The sequence below is a fragment of the Phyllobates terribilis genome, unplaced genomic scaffold, assembly GCF_046119375.1.
Source record: "Phyllobates terribilis strain yellow unplaced genomic scaffold, ASM4611937v1 Scaffold_11__3_contigs__length_659146591, whole genome shotgun sequence".
NCBI classification, from domain to species: domain Eukaryota; kingdom Metazoa; phylum Chordata; class Amphibia; order Anura; family Dendrobatidae; genus Phyllobates; species Phyllobates terribilis.
Window position 1 is genome coordinate 333,061,299 of NW_027362771.1, and position 21,229 is coordinate 333,082,527.

Genomic DNA, 21,229 nt, shown 5'->3' on the forward strand with positions numbered 1-21,229 from the left:
GTGCCATGGAACAAATGGCGATAAAGTAGTAATAATAATGTGGTCCAGACTCACATCTACTGAGACTGGACCATGTGGAACACAGGGTGGTGGCAAATTGACTGGAAACTTTATCGACTATCCAACCAACCTTTTCACACTTTTGTGGCTTCAATAGTGGTGTTCCGCGGCCCCCTAGAAATTGGGACAGGAAGGTAGCTTGACATGACGTGGGTGTTTGTTGTGCTCTCAGCAGGCACAGTTTCATCTTGCCCACGGCCTCAGCGTGCAATATCACCATAACGTCCACTTCCCCGTCCCTTGACACACACATTGCCCATTTTAAATGGAGTTTAAGATTTGTCACGTTGCCAAAAATGTCTGTATTATTACCTCAGTAGGATCATGTCTGATGAGATGACCACAGTTTAAGGTAGTAACCTGGGAGTCAGAGATGCTTCCAGGAGTCTTTCCAAAGCTGTTCCCATTGTCTTTTCAGCATTGTATGAATGTGTCTGATCATGTCTCACACACCACATGGCCAGATAAAGGTAGTAAAATGTTAAAATTACATTTCCCGGTGAATGCATTTTTTTACCGTTGAAAGCAATGCAAAAGTGCAAAAACGCATCAAAAACGCTACGTGTGAACATAGCCCAAGGTGTGGAGGAGCATTTTTGTTTTTGCATATTTATTTTGCCATATATACAAGTCATTACCCTGGAAAGGATGTTCCTTAACATTTTTCCCAGAAAAATCCATTTTGATTTTTGTATGTTTTATTGTCAGTCCGTAAAAGTGGCATAATACCTCTGACAACATTATTGACAGCAGTGACCTGGGAGTCAGAGATGCTTCCAGTGGTCTTCCCCATGCTGTTCTCATGTCATTTTAGCACTGTTCCCATTGATTTGGCAATTTTTAGGCCCTCTGCAGACCGCACTCGAGCATTTCAATTTGCTCGACCTGAGCAATGAGTACCCGAGCATTTTAGTGCTCGCTCATCACAAATCTTCAGCTGAAAGAACAAGGAATCCTGGAAGTGATGATATGGCCCCCACAGAACACTGATCTCAACAAAGTCTGTTTAGGATTTGCACAGCCTACATAAACGGCTCTATAGTTAGTTCTCCAAGGTATTTGGACCAACCTCCCTCTCCAATTCCTTAAAAAAATTGGGCGCAAGTGTACCAAGATGAATTGATGCGGTTTTGAAAGCAAAAGGTGGTTATACCAAATGTTGATTTGATTTAGATTCCTCTTTAGCTCACTTAAAAAACTATTAACAAATGCAATTACCACTTCTATATTTGAAAGCATTCCTACTTTGCACCATTTTTTCCCCACACCTGCCTAAAACTTGTGCAGAGTACGGTATATATTTTAAAGGCAACCTGTCAGCAGAATTTATCACTATAAAGTAAAAGGTATGGCCTTACTGGCGCTATCACACTGATTAAATTGATACCTTTGTTGAAGGAATCCGCTCAGTGGTTCTTTTTTAATCATGGTTTTCAGTTTTCTTCTGCTGAGGCCTTCTGATGCAATGCATGCACCACCATCACTCCATTCAAATGTGGCTCTTTGGAGCCACATTCTTTGGCTCTTGGGGGGGTCCCAGAGGCGAGAACTCCAGTAATCAGCACGTTAGCTTGTGGATAGGTGATCACTTGCTTAGCTTTACAGAGGATGGCAAGTCAATTTCCAACACATTCAATCATAAAACAAAACGAAACCTGTAACTTGTAGATCTGAGATTGTGTTAAATGCATGGATCATATTAAAAGCTTATCAGAAAGAACTAATGGCACTTTAATAGCATGTGCTCTGATCACCATCTTGGGAGAAATAAAACATGTATTTCTGTAAAATAGTGCATTCCTTTGAAGAAAAACAAGAAATTGAAAACTGTGCACAATTCCACAGATAAGAAGTTGATAATTTAAGAAAAACTTTAAATACTGAAAATACACAAAATAGGAAAAGCAAAGTATGCATTCTGAACACAGGCTCGGGAGCAGGGGTATATCAGTACATTAATACTTTCAAGCCATGTTTTGCAGTTTTTTGTTTTGTTTTCACTAAAAACAATAAGCAAAATAAGATTAAGACACAAAAAAAATCAGCAGCTTCAGATTTACAACAGAGACTGACGTCATCCACAATATCAGCCCAAACAAGCTCAGTTATGGAGAATGGAGAGAAATGGCAGTATACAGCTTTGTATGTGTTTGGGTGTGCGGATGTATCAGGCTTTGTTGGTTCACAGGGAATACAAAGCATATAGAGATATATTAGATCTCACATACTCATACAAGAAAGAATCTACACAGATTCACAATGGCTTGTGCCAAGAACAAAAGTTTGAAGAGTGGAAAGCTTAAAGAAGTTTTCCAACCCCATGAATTTCTTAGACACAGTTTACAATTGTGCAAAATAACAGGAGTAATGACCACTCTACCCCCATTACACAGCTGTCGGTGAACAATGATTCGGCCGACAGTTATGTCTCCCAAGTCCCCATACGCGGGAATGCTAGGCTGAGCACTTGTACGTTCTTTATTAATAAGACACCGCCAGACATCTCTGGCATTGGCTTATCTCTTCAATACACAAAAGGATCATCCATCAGAAATTAAATATGCCAGATCCTTTGGCGAGTTTGGCCGACTTTAGTCTAATGTTTTTGGGGGCCTTTGTGGTCGCCTTATCAATATCTTCACCTGACTCCAGAGGTCATCCCTGAAGCCCGGTAAGTAAAGCCCAGTAAGCGAAGCCCAGCAGGAGACACAGGAGCATCAGCATGGGAACATCTTGGGATTGGTAAGGTGGTGAATACTACTACTTTTGTTATAAACCTAAGTGGTTTGTAAGAATTTTTCTGGAATTGGTAAAATCCTTTAATGTCAAAGCAATCATATTGTTACTTTCATAAATCAGTTCTACGTAATATAATAGGTTACGCTAATCACTTGTCCTTCAAAAGTACAATATGGTGTCTACTGGCCTTTCAAAAATCGCATAAAATGTAATTGCAGTTTTAAGAAAACTTTTGATGTGGGAGACCATCAACTGATCACTAAAAGCAAAAGGAACAAAAGTGGTCAGTGCAGCACTGCTGTCCTCGGAGACCAGAGGTGGGCTCCATACAAAGTCCATGGAGTCTGTTTTCAGTGCCAAATGAGAAAATGAGAGCAGCACTTATAAGAACCATTTTAACTTGGAAGTTGTGATCAATGGGTGCCCCACCTGTATCGTATGTATGACATGTCAAATGCTTTCTGAAGATGAAGTTACACAAGTCAGTGCATAGGTGTCCTCATAAGAACATGAGCTGATCAATCATGCATATAACAAAGTATTACAGTGCCTGGGCATGAATTTATCACTTCACTCTACAAAAATGATCTTTACCCAACATCACTCAAAAAAATATATAAAAAGAATAGTAACATGTTATATTAGAATTTCTGAAGCATATACACAAATTAAGTAAAAAAAATAAATGCAAAGAACTAAGTCTGGTTGCTCTTGAAGCATAGTCCCATACAGGAATCAGGCCTTCTATAGTTACCGATTATAGGATTTCTAATGTTTTAGTAACCCAGAGATTCTACTATATAGCCATCTCTTCTCACGTTAATAAAAACAGGGACTTTTACGCTAATGAAATGTGAATAGGTCCACAGTGGCCCAACGACACGTGAAAAAAAACGAATCCGATAATATAGTTTTAAAAACAAAGACACAATGACACCAAAATTTGCTTTGCAGAACCCATGACCATATAAAATTATTTAGAAATTTAGAAACTTCTTCCTCCTGATACTAGCCTAGGATGCTCGGGATAATTGTTCAGCTACTGCTCCTATGAAAACATGGGTGAAAATACAATTCTAATAACGTTTCCAAGTATTATTTTAAGATTATAGTTTAAAAAAAATATTAGTAGGAAGTTATTCACTTGTATACCATATACTGGCTGAAAGGAAACAAATTCACAGAGGAAATTTACCTTATAAAAATATACATTAAAAATATCAATAATAAAAATACTTATTAAAAAATATGAAACACCACAGGTGATGTATCTGCAAGACCTACACATACCACACATAAAGGTCCCCAAACTCCTATCATCTAACCATGTACCTGGGTGTTTGGGGGGGGGGGGGGTTACAAAAACTGTACCAGTTGATCTTGAATGGATCTACCCCTTCTAAAAGTAATGACAGGGTATGAAGGCAACATCTCACTGATGTCCAGATCTGCTTTTAAATTAGCTTTTTCAGAGTATCCCGTTACCTCCCGTGAGCAATCATCAAACCTTCCAATTATCCTGACCAGCTGTCCATTCTCATTTCTTTTTGAGGTCTAAATAGCAGTGACCTCCTTAAATGCTGAATTGAGCATATTAAGTCCTTGAGTTGCTGTGCTTGTTTGTAAAAAGTCCCTTTTGTTCCTTTGGTATCCCATTCTTAAGGCTCTGGGGGTAATGGCTTTCCCAGTGTAGCAGATTGTTTGTGCGGTCGACTCTCGAAAAGTCTTAGTTGATATCGGACCCATCAATACCTCTTGCAATGGCAATAACTAAAAAAATTAATGCAATCATGATCTATTTCTGACGTAAATCTCAGACCGCATGTATTTTCATGGATGTCCTTGACAAGCCTCTCAAAGGATACCTTATCACCAGCCCAAAGGACTATAACAATGTCAATATAGCACCCCCAGCGTAAAATCTGGGGGCTCCACCATGGTATTTCGTCCTCCCGAAAGTCAATAGGATCCTCCCACCAGCCCAGGAACAAATTAGCATACGTGGAGGCATTGCAGTGCCCCTGAGTTGGTGGTAGAATTTGGTATCAAAGCTAAAATAACTGTGTGTTGAATTTCCTATTAAACACATTGTCGGAGGTCAAGTGAAGTACACAAATGCCTTTAGCCCAAATTCATGTGGGATACTGCTGTAGAGCGCGCCTCTACATCAATAGATGCTAGCTGTATATCAAACCAATCACAATATCTTCTAATTTCAACAATAAGTCAGAAGTATCCCTTATGCAGGATGGTAATGCAATAGCACATTTTCTTAGCACTATTAATATAGACCCTACTATTTTGAGTTAAAAAATCTAATTTCTGAAACTATAGGGCAGCCCTTCAGTGGTTTTAAACCTTTATGTATTTTAGGAAGAAAATAAAAAACAAGTATCATAGAGTACTTAGGACACATAGAAAACATCTAAATTTTTTGAAAGGAGTCCAACATCTAGTGCCTCAATAAGTATTCTCTCAAGTTCCTCTCCAAAATGGTCAATGGGGTTCAATTGTATATGGATCTGTCCTGCAGGACACCCAGACACATACTTCGGGGATGATCAAAGATCATCAGACTGCCCTCTTTATTCGACGCTTTAAAAATCAAGTCACCATTCTTTGCAAGGTTATCAAGGGTCCTCCTACACGCAAATGGCAGATTGGAAGGGTGTCCCTTCACAGCCTGTCCTAGATTTCTTAAGTCTTCCGATACTAGCTTAGTAAAGATATCTATGCTCGTGATCTCTGACCCTGGGGGCATCCTAGTATTGACTGGTGTGAGATCCATAAGGGAGATCCAGGCCTGGTACCCTGGCATTTTCATCCAATAACCCCGACAGAAGTCTGACACTAGGAAGATCCTCCTCTGCAAATCCCAGTGCCATACATTCTAATTGGTCAGTTTTTCTTTTTTCATTTTAATTTCCCTGGGAACAGGTTGATGTTTTTCACCCATTAATGGTTTGTGAGGACGTAAGATAACCCTTTATATAAAAGGACCCTTAACTCAGTTGCAGATAGGGGATATGACGATAAAATTTTAATTGTCATTACGAAGGGTTACTTCCAAAAATGATGTCCAGGTCTTTCTCTTAGTGCATAGTGTCACAAATTCTCCCTTTTCCCTAAAAAAGAGAGGGAGGAAGAAGAGGGGAATGAGGGTCTTGAGGACAGGGAGGGCATAGGTGATGGTGTATGCCTGATGTAACTGGCCCTCGACTTTGATTGTTTCACCCCAGAGGTATAATTTTTCCACTCCTGTCTCTCCCAACTTGTCCTAAACACTTTCTTAGGTCCGGAGTGCTCAAATTAGGGCCTTATAGAGGTAAGCATATATTACCAATTTTCATGCCTCACTGAATCCTTCGGCGTTGTTCAACCATTTGTCATTTTGCCGCGTGAGGATCAACATTGAAGAGTATTGAAATTGGTGGGTAGACTTTTTCAGCCAGTAGAGTATTGTTTCACAACTTTTATTTAAAAAAAAAAAAAAAAAAAAAAAAGTATTTTCGTTATTGATTATTGTTATAGTATATCCAATAAAGTATAATTTTTCTATGGTATATTTCCTCTGTGAATTTTGGTAATTTATGCTATATACCAAATACTGATATTTTAGGAGTTACTCAAAAAGGAAACAAAGCAAGGAGAAAGCACCTGCCAAAAAAGCAGACAAAAACTTACAATAACAGTTCACATTCAAGCAGGGCAATATGATGGACGGCAGCTAAAGTCTAGCATCTGGGAAGGTAGTTTGCAAGTGAATTCATGGAGTGGAATTATGGATAACGGGTTATGTGAGAAAGCGGAAATGCCAGGGGTCGCATCCGATAAAGGCCAGAAAGGTATAAATTAACCCCTTGTGAGAGCTAAATGCATGGTCCAAAGGAGTGTCAGGATGGGTTATCCACATTCATATAAATTAACTATACATTTCCTATCTGCATTACTATTCATGTGCATCAGATTTACTTTTCAATATGGCTAAATTTCAGACATGTAACAGTTTAAAGCAAATCTCACTGCGGATGTATGGGATCTGCCAGAGACCCTACATCATCGGTATATTTGCAGCTAGATTTGCCCTTGACAAAATGGTAAACCCCACCACCGTTAATTCCAACATTCGGTTCCAATACATTACAGCATCCACAGGTAGCAAAGAGCAGATGGAAAATGGGTATATAAGTAAGGCCACCATGCTTCTTCCAGTTACTAAAATCTGTAATAAACTGATTGCAACGAAGCCTTGACCAGTGACTACTGAACAGGGGGCAGAATAAAATTGGTCTTGAGAAAGACTATAACCTTTAGCCAAATAAAAAGCGTAAAATTCAGATTTTGATATTAGCCTTTTTGTTCCTGTGTGTTCGTTGCAAAGGTAAGAAAAAGCTCCCCATTGTAGTCTTCCACTCCAGAAATCCATGTCGGCAACTGTCTCATATCGGGCGCTTTCAGCAAACAGCAGGTTTATTTTTTCCCCAGAGGCCTCTTGAGGCACCTGAGGTTGGCAAGATGCCATTCAATCGGGTGTGCCACAGTCCATCTCTTTCTCTCATGAGCGTGCTTCAGTTCATCAAAGTAACACGCAACGAAAGAAACTGCTTTTCTTTGCCGATTTTTCTGTAATTTTTACCGGACCTCCACCTCCTGGAGAGCTGCTTTCATTCTGGGAAAAGAAAGTACAAAAGCCAAAGTGTGACATTAATGAATGCACTTTCATAGAGTGCAAAGGACGTAGAGCATCGATTCAAGCTTTGGTCATAAAGTCACATTCATTTATACACAGATGTGCAGCTACACATCCAATGGGGGAGCTGCTACATAGCGGAGTAGTGACACGAATGGTTAAAAAGAACTGTCCATCTGGATTATATGAGCTGCCGTTGTATTTGAAATGGCAACGGATAGAACTTTCTATCAACTTTCATTGTCAAAGCTTTATGGATATCCTGACAAAACTCCGTGTCGCTGTAAGAACCAAGCCAGGCCCCTTCTTCCTCAACGGCTGATGCAGATAAGATTAGGGCTGGTTTAGCTGTAGAACAGAACTAGACAGCCAGCCCCCTTATACACATCAACAAGACAGGAGAGACCTTCTCCCCCACTCCCCATATCTGCAAATGTTAAAGTGAAGCTGTCTGTACCCCCGCTAACATCAGCAGCGGTTTGATAATAAGCATATTAGTATTACTTTCTTAATTTTAAAACATATCTTCATCAATTTTTATCAAGCCCGACAATAGCTTTAAAAACATGGCCATACATAACTGCAATCAAACCGGGTCATCCCCAGACCCCACGTTCTAGGCTATGTTCACACATTGCGTTTTTTTTCTTTCTGCAGCAAAACCTGATCTCTTGGCAGGAAAAAAACACAGGTTTTGGTGATTTTTAGGAGCGTTTTTCAGGATCCTAACGTTCAACTTTACTTCCACCACATAAGAATGAACACAGGTCACCAATACAAGACATATGTGACACCATATTAACCAGAATTTCAAATGTAACATTGGGGAAGGTGAATTGTTCAGGAATAGTTTTTATTAAGACACTGGCAGTGCATTGACTTTGTAGGACACCATTTACTTTCACAATATGGTCTGCCATTCAGTTGCTTAGGGCATTGTTGAATTTCACACCTCCCTGGGCCACAGGTATTGTTCAATTTCACACGTAGCTCAGCCAATGTTTATGTGCACACATCACTAATTTAATTAAACTGTTCTAATCCAAGCTTCCATCTCAGATGACCAAGACAAAATGGTAAAATCACAAAAATAAATTACTTTCACATATGTTTGTACTTGCTTTTTTTCCCACTAAAAACGCTGCAAAACCTGATAGCTATGTTTATACTAGGCGTTTTTTCACTACCCATTACTTTCAATGGGTGAAAACCGCAGAAAGAAGTAACATGCTCTATTCTGCAAAAAAACATGCAAAGCACAAAATACTGATCAAATAAACCAAGTTGTGTGCATGAGATTTCTGGAATCTCAGACTTTGCTGGTACTGTAAAAAGCAGCTGAAAATATGCATAAAAAATGCTGAGAAAAAGCAATGTGTGGACATAGTCTTAGTGAGCTGAAAGATACCAGCTCTCCACAATATGCTCCAAAGTTGTCTAATCAGCCAAACCATTACAAATTACCAGTTTATTATGAGAAATGAATAAAAAGACACGATCTGATGTCAAGTTTAATAAACTACAAGGCTTAAACATACACGCGCACACCAACAAAATTCACTTCACCCTGACAATGTAGTTCCAGTCCACCAAGGTTAGTTGCCCCTAAACAATGAAATTATCTGTCTAGAAAGGCGAGGAAAAACATTAAAAACAAAAGCTAAATAGACCTAAAAAGGTATAGGATCAATCACCATCAAATGTATGAAGCGACAATACAGGGATCTGTATAATGATCTTTTTACACTAAGGCCACATTCACACTCTCAGTATTTGGTCAGTATTTTACCTCAGTATGTGTTAGCCAAAACCACGTGAGGAACAATCAGAGAAAAGCATAATAGAAACAAGTCACCAATCCGGCATTTATCACCCACTCCTGGTTTTGGCTTACAAATGCTGAGGTAAAAAAACTCACTAAATACTGAACGTGTGAATGTGGCCTTAAGCCTGCAACTGTGACAATGAGGTATTCCTCTACGTCTAGAGGAAAGAAGGGTTTATCATAATCACAGATGGAAATTCTTTACTGTAAAAGCAGTGAGAATATGGAACTCTCTACCACATGATGTTTTAATTGTTGATTCACTACAAAAGGTTTAAAGAGATAGCCCCCCGAGGAAACCAATGCGAAATATGCGTTGGGGCAGTCAGTGTGGTACCACACATGGGGTAACAATAGATAAGAGTGTTTTATGTTAGTGTGTATCAATGCGGGATTTTTCTTTATGCTACAAGTGCGGTAATTACAGGGAATAAATAATCAAAGTATAAACTTACTATTTGCATAACAGGCAGCAACATAGATGGTACTTTTGCATCAGATCATACAATTATGAGGTTTATATATGCATTTGCACTTTACATAATTATGGATTGAATTATATACTCCCCCTGCCCTAGCAATGCCTTTTGTATTGTGGATTTTTGAATAAAGCTTTTTGAAGTTTTAGTGGACTGGAACTCCATGTATTTAGTATTCAAAGGGTTCAAGGAGGCCTGGATGCCTTTCTTGAAAAATCTAAAAGTATAGGTTATGGGCACTAGATTCAGTGGACATTGGATCCAGCAAATTAGTCTGATTGCCATATGTCGCGTGAAACGCATCTGCGTCACGGTGTCCTTCGCCTTCTCCTGGATGTCAAGCTGTAGTGTGAACTAAATGGACTTATGTCCACATTCAACCTTAAAAACTATAAAACCACAAATCATGTTATAATGGCGAGGCTGTTGCCATCAATAAATGAAGACATTATATTATTTAATCCAATTGAGGTGTGTATATACTATATCTATCCATTTTTTTTTTATATTTATTTCATTTATTCCATTTTTTATATAACAAATATAAGTTAATCTCCAGAGAGGTAGCCTAAACAAGTCTTTTTGTGTGATGGCATTTATGTACTGCCCTCAATGGGGAAAAAAACAAAACAAAACTAAAATATTCTATTTCATTACTAAAAACCCAGACAGTTTGTAGCAGACACACTAAAAAGAGGCTAGCGATGGAGCTTTGACCTGCTAGTCTGAGGGGCATCTTGATAAAAATATTTATTTTAATACAAACCATTTTTCTGTTGAGTTTTGTCATGATGTCACGACCAAGGGTGAAAAATGCCTGGAAAAAAAAATACATTTATATATAAAAAAAAAAATATATATCAGCAATATTTATAGGATCTTCTCGTATGGAAATTGTAAAAAAATAAATAAAAAAAAGAATAGAAATATTACGTTATCTTTATGAAAAGCAAATGTGTAATTCCAAACATGCATATAGTTTTTACCATTCGTTTTTACAGTTACTGTTATAATAATTTTTATAAGGTGCCAAACCTTTATTTGTATAATACAGAGCTCTAAACCCCCTATTTATGTCACACGGACGTGCTGCTGGCAGCGGCCACTAGAGGGACCTTGCTGTTTATGGCTTACCAGGAGCTGTACAACTGCGGTACATATGCAGAACGCTGGTGAGCTATTAAAAGCTACAGCAAACCATAATGCTTTAACTATGGCTCTGTGAAGGTAAGGTGTGATTTATAGTTACTCAAAAGCTATGGCCACCTTAAGGCTATGTGCCCACGAAATGAAGCAGAAATTTTCTGAGCATTTCTGCATCTCCTTGGCAGAAAAAACGCATGCGGATTTTTACATGCGTTTTTTCTGCCAGGGATAAGCGGTTTTCAAGCGCTTTTCCAAGCGATTTTGAGCATCACTTGGAAAAGTGCTTGACAAGTTGGTCACACAGTATAAATCCATGCAACCGGCACAGATTTATATTGTGTGACCAACTTATGCTGCTTTAAATGCAGCATCAATAGTAAAAAAAAAAAAACACTATACCTACCTCTCCGGTGGCTCCCGGTCTCCTTCTCCAGTGGCGTCCTCTGTCCTCAGCGTCCCGCAGTGTTCAGAAAGGAACTGCGCTGTCGTCATTTAGTAAGCCAACAGGTCACCATCACAAGACTAAATGACGTCACCGCAGGCTTTCAATGTCCTCTCTGAATACCACAGGACGCCGAGAACAGAGCATGCCACCAGAGAAGGAGACCGGGGGCCACCGGAAAGTTAAGTATAATGTTGTTTTTTTGTTGTTTTTTTTTTTACTATTGATGCTGCATTTAAAGCAGCATAAGTTGGTCACACAATATAAATCTATGCCGGTTGAAAGGATTTATACTGTGTGACCAACTTGTCAAGCACTTTCCAAGTGATGGCCAAAATCGCTTGGAAAAGCGCTTGAAAAAACGCATGCAGAAATGCATGAAAAAAAGCTTATCCCTGGCAGAAAAAAAGCATGTAAAATCCGCATGCATTTTTTTCTGCCAAGGAGATGCAGAAATCCTCAGGAAATTTCTGCTTCATTTCTGCATCATGGGCACATAGCCTTAGGCTGTGTGCCCACGTAGCGTTTTTCAAGCGTATATGCTGCGGAATTTCCGCAGCGTAAACGCTTGAAAAACGCATGTATATCCGCACCCCATGGTCCCCAATGGCATTCCGCAATGTCAATGCCCATGCTGCGGATTTTTCCGCAGCGTATATGCTGCGGTCAAAAATCCGCAGCATGTTCATTAATTTTGCGTTTCCGCATGCGGAATCAATGTGCGTATGGTACCTAAGTCTGGAGGAGAGGAGACTCATCCAGACCTGGGTACCAAAGAACCTGTAAAAAAAAGAATAAAATAAAGTTTATACTTATCTTCTGATGTTTTCCCTCCGTCGCGCTGTTGTCTGAAGGACCTGCCACGTCATTGAGTCATGTGACCCACCACATGACTCAATGACGTCACCGCAGGTCCTGCACACAACAGCGTGAGCCGCTCAAGCCTCCGGACGGGGCAGAGAATGCATCAGAAGGTGAGTATAAAGTTTATTTTTTTATTTTTTACCATTCTGAACAAGTTGTCAAGCACTTTTCCAAGTGATGCTTGGAGAAGTGCTTGATAACCCGCATGCGGAAATGCATGCAAAGACGCCTCACAAACGCTTCTACCTGGCGGGAAAACCGCATGTAATATCCGCATGCTATTTTCCCGCCAGGGAGAAGCGTAAAAAATATGCTTCAGGTCCGCAACGTGGGCACATAGCCTTAGTGCTTAACATTGCAGTAAGGTTTGATGTGCAATCTCTATTCCTTCATTCATTTTAGGAAAGTCTTTGTGTCATTTGCAAATAACTCTTAGGGCTCACGAAGAAGAGCTTATAAATCAGACGTGTGCTATCTGATTTCATTTTTAAATCTGACAGCACACTGACCCATGTTAGTCAATGGTGCTGTCCAAATTAATGATTTTTTTGTCGGTCCAAGTGTCCGTGAGGGAAAAATAAATAAATCACAGCATGCAATACTTTCATCCGGTCTCCATTCAGGTCTATGGGTGTGAGATGAAAAAAAAATTCCAGATAAGTCAGAGTCACATCCGATTTTTATGGATAGATTTCGATCATAAACAAAAGAAACTGAGTCCGAGTTTTCTGGATGAAACGTGGACAATTTTCCATAAGCTCGTCTGCAGGCACCCTTAGTTTCAGACTTCTCTCGTGTTCGTGTCCCTCCCAGTAATACATGCTGGACACGAGGTCTATATAACAGCACTGCCTCATTCCTGGAGAGATTTCTCTTTCCACCTCTTCTTACCTGACAGGTGTGTGTGTGTGTGTGTGTGTGTGTATATTGTGAGGCAGTGAGGGGGATCATATACGAGGGGCGGTATGCATCCCCCAGGATGAGCATAGAGGCATACTGAACCCGCTAGAGTGCATTGCAATCACAGACACAGATGTGGTTGCAGTGCAAAATAAAAGTTGAACTTGGTCAAGCTATTTGACCAAGTCTGATTAAGAAAACGCAGCATGAGCTTTTATTTTTGGAGCGATCTACAGGATGGAAGTGGGGCGGATCGCTCCCTCCAGCCGAGTCTTACAAGTGGATCATGTCCACAGTTTTCATTTAAAAACCTGTAGCAAAAGGTTTTGGTGTGTCAGTGTTGGGATTGCTAGCAGCAGAATAGGAGGATCTGCACTGCAAGTCTGTATGAAGCTCAACACAGGCCTGTGAAGGCAACGGACTGACTCACCCACAAGTGTTACGGCGGTGCGGACTCCCACGGCAACGGGATTGTTTTCGTGCATACGTTACTGGAGGACCCGGCGGCGACTGAAAAATCTTCTGTCTAGTCTGGGGTCGTCTTATACGCCGGTAATGCTTTTGAACTTTCAGAAATTGACATGCGGGGATACTCTGGGGGTGTTAATAAGCTGCCGTGGCCGTATCCCTGCCATGTCGGAGTTAATATAAGGTGGAGGGAGTTAAAATACGGCGGCGGTAGGTCCAGACAGTCAGCGCTTCTGTGCTGAAACTGACACATCGCTGCGTATTCCCAGCTCCGGACACAGCGCAGGGCTTCTGTGCCGACAGCTTTCACTTGTCACAGAAGCGCTGCGCTGTGTCCGGAGCAGGGAAGTTCGCATCGCTTCTGTGACAATATATGAAAAGCCGGCAATTCAGCAGCGGCATAAGCCGGCACCCGACAATTTAGAATAGAAAGAATAGAGCATCACACATAGATTAGATAGATAGAAACATGTCAGTCACATATATATGAAGTACAGTGACAGTATTGCTTACTGTACTTGTCATTTAGTGTAAAGGATTTATTAAAACAAATATTAGTGTTTTCATGCACCGTCTCTTTAAAAAAGCCGGCCGGCAATTCAGCATCTGTACCCGACAATTTATAACAGAAAGAATAGAGCATCACACATAGATTAGATAGATAGAAACATGTCAGTCACATATATATGAAGTACAGTGATAGTGCTGGTTACTGCACTTGTCATCTAGTGTTAAAATAAAGGATTTATTTAAAAAAAAAATTGGCGTGGGGTTCCCCTTAATTTTAGTCTCTAGCGGAGGTTAAGCAGACGGCTGGGGCAGATGTTTGAAGACTGGGAAGGGGGTAATACCCACGGAGCTTCCCAGGCTACTAATATCAGCCCCCAGCTGAATACCTAGCCTTTACTAGCTATTAAAATGGGGGATCCCAAAAAAATGACGTGGGGTCCCCCCTATTTTAATAGCTAGCAAAGGCTAGGCAGACAGCTGGAGGCTGATATTAATAGCCCAGGAAGGGTGCCATGAATATTGGCCCCCTCCCAGGCTAGAAACACCAGCCGTCAGCCGCCCCAGAAATGGCGCATCCATAGGATGCGCCAACTCTGGCACTTAGCCTCGCTCTTCCCACTGCCCTGTAGCGGTGGCAGTGGGGTAATAGGGTTGGGGTTGATGTCAGCTTATAATGCCAGCTGACATCAAGCCCAGGTTAGTAATGGAGAGGCGTCTATAAGACACCCCCATTACTAACCCCATAGTCAAAGTTAAAAAAAACACAAACACCCAGAATAAAGTCCTTTAATTGAAATAAACACACAATTCTTTATTGTTCTAAATTAAACCATACTTACCGTCACGCCCATTCCAGCTGAAGCCAACGATCTCCTGCAATAAAAGTAAAATAATAAAGCAACATCATCCTTACCTCTCCATGGTTCCCAGGACCGGTCCAGCTCTGCTACATCGAGATGACAGGCTGGACCGCAGCAGAACGCCGCCATCCAGCCTGTCATCCCGCAGACACTGAGAAGCGCAGGCATGCTTGTGCTCCTCAGTGTCTCGCTGTGACGGCATCCAGATGAGCCGACAATGAACTCAGCTCACCTCCTGGACGTCCGTCACTGACAGCGTGGGAAACTTCTACTGCGCATGCGGGGAGCAGGAGAATTTTCCCACGCTGTCAGTGACGTGCATGAGGTGAGCCGAGTTCATTGGACATGATCTCGGCTCATCTGGATGCCGTCACAGTCAGACACTGAGGAGCACAAGCATGCCTGCGCTTCTCAGTGTCTGCCGCATGGCAAGCTGAACGGCAGCGTTCTGCTGCGGTGCAGCCTGTCATGTGAATGTAGCAGAGCTGGACCGGTCCTGGGAACCATGGAGAGGTAAGGATGAGGTTGCTTTATTATTTTACTTTTATTGCAGGAGATCGTTGGCTTCAGCTGGAATGGGCGTGATGGTAAGTATGGTTTAATTTAGAACAATAAAGAATTGTGTCTTTATTTCGATTAAAGGACTTTTTTCTGGGTGTTGTGTTTTTTTTTAAATACTTTACTAGAAATTCATGGTGGTCATGTCTAATATTGGCGTGACCCCATGAATTTCGGGCTTAGGGCCAGCTGATAATGCCAAGCTGGCCCTAACCCCTTTATTACCCAGTGAGCCACCGCACCAGGGCCCTGGATGAGTTGGGTACAGCGCCAGAAGATGGCGCTTCTATGAACGTGCCATTTTCCGGGGTGGCTGCGGACTGCAATTTGCAGCGGGGGGGGGGGGGGGGGGGGGCAGAAAGCTTGGGCCTCCCTGCGCTGCGGATTCCAGCCCCCAGCTGCCTAGTTGTACCTGGCTGGACACAAAAATAGGGCGAAGCCCCACGTCAATTTTTTTTTAAATTATTTCATGAAATAATTAAAAAAAAAAGGGCTTCCCTATATTGTTGTGTCCGGCCAGGTACAAATAGGCAGCTGGTGGTTGGGTGCAGCCCGTTCCTGCCTGCTGTACCTGGCTGGACACAAAAATATGGCGAAGCCCACGTCAACATTTTTGGGAAAAATTAATTACAAAATTAATAATTTAGGGACTGCATCTTTATTAACCCCTCAATTGTCATTTAGTGTTAAAATAAAGGATTTTTTAAAAAGAAAATTGGCGTGGGATCCACCATCATTATAGTCTCTAGCGGAGGTTAAGCAGACGGCTGGGGCAGATGTTTGAAGTCTGGGAAGGGGGTAATACCCACGGAGCTTCCCAGGCTACTAATATCAGCCCCCAGCTGAATACCTAGCCTTTACTAGCTATTAGAATGGGGGACCCCCCCAAAAAATGACGTGGGGTCCCCCCTATTTTAATATGTTTATGAGTGACAGTTTTCCTGCTATATACCTGCATGTCATAAGAATTTAAATTAAAAAAGGACAATGTTAAATTCAAATCTGTTTTTTTTTAATTTTTACCGATGTTTGGTATGCGTTGGAAAAGGGGTAGTCTTATACGGTGAATATATCCTAAACTCTATATTTTAAACAGGAAAGTAGGGGGGTCGTCTTATACATCAGGTCGTCTTATACGCCGGAATATACGGTATATATATTTGGGTGCTCTCCTTGCTGTATAAACTCAAATATGCTCTGCGTTTCCTATAGTTATAGACGCTTTTCTCCCACTCTAAATTTATCTGACAAATGTAATACCACACACTGCCCACTTATCGCCATGGGTGACCATGTATAAAAGTATTTCAATATGAGAGCTGGGATTGCAGCAGGGCTCTGAGCACTGGGGATTACCCATAATGGCTATTCTACGCCCTGTAAAAACTATTCAATTTGGCAGTGCACAGTAGATACAGCAGTGACTAGAATACAGCAAGGCAATGGAGGTTCTTGTGGCCATGAGCAGGAAACCAAAAACATGCTATATGTATAAAAAAGCTACATGGAAGTCATGGGAAATTGGATAATTTGATTTCTCCGATGGCTTCTGGGCCCAGTTATGACACTGCACCTACACAAAGGGAGAACCTCTGATGTTTAAAAATATGTGAGGGAACTGGTGCACAAAGAATTACCAAATATACATTAAAAAACTTAAAGTTTTCCCTTTGGTGAACCAAAGCTTTTCACATAGGATCAATTTTTACCTCTTCCACATTGATGCTGGATTTTGCACTGGTTTCAAGAAACTTGATTCCATAATCAATAGCAAGCTGGATTTAAAGAGAAAAAAAACCCAAAGGATTAAAAAAAACAAAACAAGAAAAAACATTACCAGACTATGGTCAGAGTAAAGGGCAAAGAATGACGTACCTTTTCGCCCTTCTCCCGGGATACTTGTCTCTTATCATTCATGTCACATTTATTGCCCAGGATCATTCGCTCCACATCAGATGAGGCATGCTGGGAAAGAATTGTACAGAAAATAATGAAGTGATGAGAAATTGTCTGGTTCTGACCAATAAACTTGCTGGCTAAACACAGAATCAACACATTTGCCCTCATGCTTACTCTAACTCAACAATTCCTTTCCTGCTTGGTAGGGATGAGGACATACATAGACCGCACTGTTGTGCCACATATGCATATGCATATACATATATATATATATATATATATATATATATATATATATATATATATATATATATATATATATATATATATATATATATATATATATATATATATATATATATATATACACACACATACATACATACATACATACATACATACGTATGTATGTATGTAACAAAAAATATAAACATGATATACTTAAAAGGGGTATTCCCATCTCCAACAACCCCTCAATATGTAGTAGGTATAATAATAATATTAGCAAATATTTGCAATTAGAAATGTGGTATAGTTCTTCTGATTCGCTATGTTGCTTACCCCATGTGAAGGGCCCTGCAAGAGCTTAGGTATCCGTGGTTGCGACCACTAACAGCCAACTGTCACTATACGAGTGGATACCTAAGCTACTGCAATGGCCTACATAGCCATTTGTGAAGCCATGTCTTGCTTCCTATGGTCTGGGCAGGACGGATAAGTTCCCTTTAAAGCATTACCAGTCTGTGTGCAAATTTAGGCTCAAAATGGACAACATCTTTAAATGTTTACACTACTCTGAAAACTAATAATCAGGCAGAGCACTCATGAAATGCTCTGCCTGATCAGAAACAGGACCCAGCAGCAATGTGGTTATAGCCTCAGAAGAAGACAGTGTAGATATTTTCAACTTTTAAAACATTAGGAGGAGCAGCTGCTGAGATTTGCCATGAAAGCCTAGTGTAATGCTAGCTCGCATTATGACTGCAGTGAATGCGGCAGGACCTGCTCACACGTGTCTGATGTCACTACTCGCCTTCCCTTCTGGGGATAAAGCAGAATGAAACTTAGAATCACAGTGCTGTGTCATTTTATTCATGACTAGTGTTGAGCGATACCTTCCGATATCAGGAAATATCGGATCGGATTGGATCGGGCCGATACCCAAAAAGTATCGGATATCGCCGATTCCGATACCGGAAACCAATGCAAGTCGATGGGACACAAATATCGGAATGAAAATAAACCCTTTCTTTCCTTGTAGGTTAATTCTACATGAAGGAAAACAACTAACAATAATGTAGAATGTATTGGGGGAGGTGGTTGCCCAAATCGATGGGAACAGTGCTCACAGTGAAACATGAAAAGCCGGCAATTCAGCAGCTGCATATACCGGTACCCGACAATTTATAACAGAAAGAATAGAGCTTCACACATAGATTAGATATATATGTGACTGACATGTTTCTATCTATGAAGTACAGTGACAGTGTTGATTACTGTACTTGTCATTTAGTGTAAAGGATTTATTTAAAAAAAATATTAGTGTTTTCATGCACCGTCTCTTTAAAAAAGCCAGCCGGCAATTCAGCAGCGGTACCCGACAATTTAGAATAGAAAGAATAGAGCATCACACATAGATTAGATAGATAGAAACATGTCAGTCACATATATATATGAAGAAGTACAGTGATAGTGTTGATTACTGTACTTGTCATTTAGTGTTAAAATAAAGGATTTATTAAAAAAAAAAATTGGCGTGTGGTTCCCCTTAATTTTAGTCTCTAGCGGAGGTTAACCAGACGGCTGGGGCAGATGTTTGAAGCTTGGGAAGGGGGTAATACCCACGGAGCTTCCCAGGCTACTAATATCAGCCCCCAGCTGAATACCTAGCCTTTACTAGCTATTAAAATGGGGGACCCCCCCCCCAAAAAAAATAACGTGGGGTCCCCCCTATTTTAATAGCTAGCAAAGGCTAGGCAGACAGCTGGGGGCTGATATTAATAGCCCAGGAAGGGTGCCATGAATATTGGCCCCCTCCCATGCTAGAAACACCAGCCGTCAGCCGCCCCAGAAATGGCGCTTAGCCTCGCTCTTCCCACTGCCCTGTAGCGGTGGCAGTGGGGTAATAGGGTTGGGGTTGATGTCAGCTTATAATGCCAGCTGACATCAAGCCCAGGTTAGTAATGGAGAGGCGTCTATAAGACACCCCCATTACTAACCCCATAGTCAAAGTTAAAAAAAACACAAACACCCAGAATAAAATCCTTTAATTGAAATAAACACACAATTCTTTATTGTTCTAAATTAAACCATACTTACCGTCACACCCATTCCAGCTGAAGCCAACGATCTCCTGCAATAAAAGTAAAATAATAAAGCAACATCATCCTTACCTTCCCATGGTTCCCAGGACAGCTTCAGCTCTGCTACATCGAGATGACAGGCTGGACCGCAGCAGAACGCTGTCATCCAGCCTGTCATCCCGCGGACACTGAGAAGCGCAGGCATGCTTGCGCTCCTCAGTGTCAGGCTGTGACGGCATCCAGATGAGCCGACAATGAACTCGGCTCACCTCATGCACGTCACTGACAGCGTGGGAGAATTCACCTGCGCATGCGGTGAGCGTTAGAGACTCGGCTCATCGGGATGCCGTCACAGCCTGACACTGAGGAGCGCAAGCATGCCTGCGCTTCTCAGTGTCCGCGGGATGACAGGCTGGATGACAGCGTTCTGCTGCGGTCCAGCCTGTCATCTCGATGTAGCAGACCTGAAGCTGTCCTGGGAACCATGGAAAGGTAAGGATGATGTTGCTTTATTATTTTACTTTTATTGCAGGAGATCGTTGGCTTCAGCTGGAATGGGCGTGATGGTAAGTATGGTTTAATTTAGAACAATAAAGAATTGTGTGTTTATTTCAATTAAAGGACTTTTTTCTGGGTGTTGTGGTTTTTTTTTTTAAATACTTTACTAGAAATTCATGGCTTTCATGTCTAATATTGGCGTGACCCCATGAATTTCGGGCTTAGGGCCAACTGATAATGCCAAGCTGGCCCTAACCCCTTTATTACCCAGTGAGCCACCGCACCAGGGCCCTGGATGAGTTGGGTACAGCGCCAGAAGATGGCGCTTCTATGAACGCGCCATTTTCCGGGGTGGCTGCGGACTGCAATTTGCAGCGGGGGGGGGGGCAGAAAGCTTGGGCCTCCCTGCGCTGCAGATTCCAGCCCCCCAGCTGCCTAGTTGTACCTGGCTGGACACAAAAATAGGGCGAAGCTCTACGTATTTTTTTTTTTTATTATTTCATGAAATTCATGAAATAATTAAGAAAAAAAGGGCTTCCCTATATTGTTGTGTCTGGCCAGGCACAAATAGGCAGCTGGTGGTTGGGGGCAGCCCGTTCCTGCCTGCTGTACCTGGCTGGACACAAATATAGGGCGAAGCCCCACATCAATTTTTTTTTAATTATTTCATGAATTTCCTGAAATAATTAAAAAAAAATTGACGTGGGGCTTCGCCCTATTTTTGTGTCCAGCCAGGTACAACTAGGCAGCTGGGGGATGGAATCTGCAGCGCAGGGAGGCCCAAGCTTTCTGCCCCCCCCCGCCATCTGGAGATGGTGACAGCTGTGCATGGCTGCTGTAAGCTCACGCTGCCGGGAACACGTCAGCTCCCCGCAGCGTGAGCCCCTGACTGAGGTCACCGGAGTGCATTCAGGCAGCGCAGCTCCGGAGACCTCCTTTACGGCACTGCTGTACCGTGGGAATTTCTCACGATACAGCAGGGCCGTAA

At 41.5% G+C, this 21,229-nt stretch overlaps 1 protein-coding gene across 1 annotated transcript in view; it reads right to left on the bottom strand.

Annotated features, from left to right (window-relative positions):
- Nucleotides 1-1,839: 1,839 nt before the first annotated feature.
- Nucleotides 1,840-21,229, bottom strand: part of RAB8B (RAB8B, member RAS oncogene family) — a 39,304-nt gene continuing 19,914 nt past the window's right edge. The window contains exons 5-8 of the mRNA XM_073652708.1: nucleotides 17,417-17,506; nucleotides 17,251-17,316; nucleotides 10,560-10,610; nucleotides 1,840-7,468 (exon numbers count right to left, since the gene is read on the bottom strand). Of these exons, the coding sequence (XP_073508809.1) occupies nucleotides 7,376-7,468; nucleotides 10,560-10,610; nucleotides 17,251-17,316; nucleotides 17,417-17,506 (300 nt within the window). The 3' untranslated portion in view covers nucleotides 1,840-7,375. The remainder of the gene's footprint in view (nucleotides 7,469-10,559; nucleotides 10,611-17,250; nucleotides 17,317-17,416; nucleotides 17,507-21,229) is intronic.